The following is a 2,701-nucleotide window of genomic DNA, read 5'->3' on the forward strand; positions in this document are numbered from 1 at the left end:
TCTTTCTTGTCCTTCTGAATTTCCCAAAATGCAAATATTTGTTTGTCTAATGGTGTCCTGTAATTCCCATTGACTTTCTTCATACTTTCTTTTTCTTTTTTGTATTTTTCTATCTGGGTTATTTTAAAGACTTACCTTCAAGTTTAGAAATTATGCTGCTTGGTATAGTCTTATTTTAAAGCTTTCAATTGTATTTTTTAAATTTAATTCCTTATTCCTTGGGTTCTTCAGTGTCAAAATTCATTTGGTTCTTTTCAAATGATATCTTTATTGAATTTCTCATGCAGATAATAAATTGTTTTCCTAATTTTGTTATATTATCTATCTGTATTCTCTTGTATTTCAGTGAGCTTCCTTAAGGTTTTTTTGAATTCCTTCTCAGACGATTAATAATTTGTTGTTATCATTACTTTTTAAATCTCAGAACTCTTATAGAGGAGGTATTGTGTTTCTTTAGAGGTGGAATGTTTCTTCATGTTTCTTGTGTCCGTATATTGATTGTGCACATCTGGTGGAACAGTTGCCTCCTCCAATTTTGTGGAATAGCTTTCACAGGGAAAGCTTTTCCCTTTAATTTTACCCTATATTGACAGTTGTGTAGGGTGCATTTGCTTTGGTTCTGGGTAGGTGCAGTAGTATCGTGTTCATGTGATTTCTTTAGCTGTAATTAACATTATCAGCTTCTATAAGCATCAGTGTTCTAGAATGTGGATGTTCATGGAGGCAGTGGTGTGAGGGCCAGAGACACCATGTAAGCTGGCTCCCAGGCCATGGGGTCATGTGCTAAGTATGGTATTTCCACTAGTCATGGGGTGGCATTACTGGCAAAGTAAGAAGCAGGCAGTCAAGCACTCAGGCCCTGACCAGTATGTGTGGCACGTGGCAGCTTTGCTAGTCAAAGCATGGGGTCAAAGGTAGCAGTAGGTGACAGGCATGCTGGTCTTCAGTACTGATGCAAGACAACCACTTGAGCCCAGAAGTTTAGGTTGCAGTGAGTTATGATGACATCAGTACACTCAAGTCTAGACAACAAAGCAAGACTCTGCGTGAAAAAAATAACAATAATGGTGTACATTCACTGAGGAATGAGTATTTCTTAGATAAACACACTTATTGTCATTGGATTCCTATAGAAAGAATGCTTTCCCAAAGTCAGAAATGACATGGTAATAATACAGTCTGGAAGTAAAAATTATCACTGTTATGAATGTCATAAGAGGTAAGACAATATAGAAAAATTAAATTTACGAAGAAACAAGAGCGTGGCGTGAGCATGGGGAAGCAAAAGAAAACAAGGAAGTATGCGATCATGAAGCGAATGCTTAGTCTCAGGGATCAGAGGCTTAAAGAAAAGGACAGATTGAAACCTAACAAGAAAGAAAAGAAAGATCCCAGCACATTAAAGGAAAGAGAAGTCCCCCAGCACCCTTCCTGCTTATTCTTCCAATATAATACACAGCTGGGCCCACCTTACCACATCTTGGTTGATACCAACTTTATCAACTTTTCCATTAAAGCCAAACTGGACTTAGTGCAGTCAATGATGGACTGTCTGTATGCCAAGTGCATTCCTTGTATAACTGACTGTGCAATGGTTGAAATTGAGAAATTGGGGCAGAAGTATCTAGTGGCCCTCAGGATTGCCAAGGATCCAAGATTTGAACGATTACCATGCACACACAAAGGAACCTATGCAGATGACTGCTTAGTACAGAGAGTAACTCAGCACAAGTGTTACATCGTGGCCACAGTTGATCAAGACCTTAAACGAAGAATCCGAAAAATCCCTGGAGTTCCCGTCATGTATATTTCTAACCACAGATACAATATTGAACGGATGCCAGATGATTATGGAGCCTCTCGGTTCTAATTCTTACAAGACAATGTTCCTATGCCTTTCTTCAACCAACTTTCTCTGTTAACAATTTGTTAAACATGAAATACCATGAATTATTACTCTGTTCACCTGCTTGCTTTATTATGACCTGGATGAGATGGGTAAATACACTCACGTTTGGATGCTATTTTGAAAATGATATTTTATCTCATTGATGGTCAAAGATGCAAAATCTTATGAAGAATGCTTTATTCTTTTTTGAGTCCTGTTACAGAATGTGGAAATTATAGTTAATATTAGAGTAATATACATTTCAAAATTGCTAAGAGAGTAAATTTGAAATGTTCTTACCACAAAAATGTTAAGTATTTGAGGTGGTGGATATACTGACTACTTTGATTTATTTATTCCCCATTGTATTCATAGATTATAAATTGTATAAACTCAATAAGTTTATACAATTATGAATTGTTGGTTTACAATAAAAATAAAATTGTTGCCTTGGTAAACGGTCTGTAAAGCTAGTGAATGATGCCCCATGATCATATCAATGTACACAGCTATGATTTAATAAAAAAAAAAGAAAAATTAAATTTACATATAATTGATCTCTTTTTTCATGGAAATGAACTTTAAAGATTAAAGTTAACTGAAAAATAGTTAATACACATTCAGGATAATAAGTTGCCTAATATTATGACCAGAAAACTGGCATGGTGTTCCAAAGACTCAATTGATTCTAACCCTATACCACATAATTGTGTTGGAGTCAATCAATACAAAGTTCTCCCTGTGGTTGAAATTTATTTCTTATTTTGAACACCCAAGAATGTCTGAGAGTTTTAGGCACAAATGATGGTGGGC

At 35.8% G+C, this 2,701-nt stretch overlaps 1 protein-coding gene across 1 annotated transcript; it reads left to right on the forward strand.

The window, feature by feature from the left end:
* The first annotated feature begins 1,170 nt into the window (after positions 1-1,170).
* LOC128566558 (rRNA-processing protein FCF1 homolog) lies at positions 1,171-2,366 on the forward strand. The gene has a single exon (XM_053563426.1). It carries the CDS (start codon positions 1,274-1,276, stop codon positions 1,868-1,870), a length of 597 nt encoding a protein of 198 aa, XP_053419401.1. The 5' UTR covers positions 1,171-1,273; the 3' UTR covers positions 1,871-2,366.
* The last annotated feature ends 335 nt before the right edge of the window (positions 2,367-2,701 follow it).

This window comes from Nycticebus coucang, chromosome 15 (assembly GCF_027406575.1).
Source record: "Nycticebus coucang isolate mNycCou1 chromosome 15, mNycCou1.pri, whole genome shotgun sequence".
Taxonomy (NCBI): Eukaryota; Metazoa; Chordata; class Mammalia; order Primates; family Lorisidae; genus Nycticebus; species Nycticebus coucang.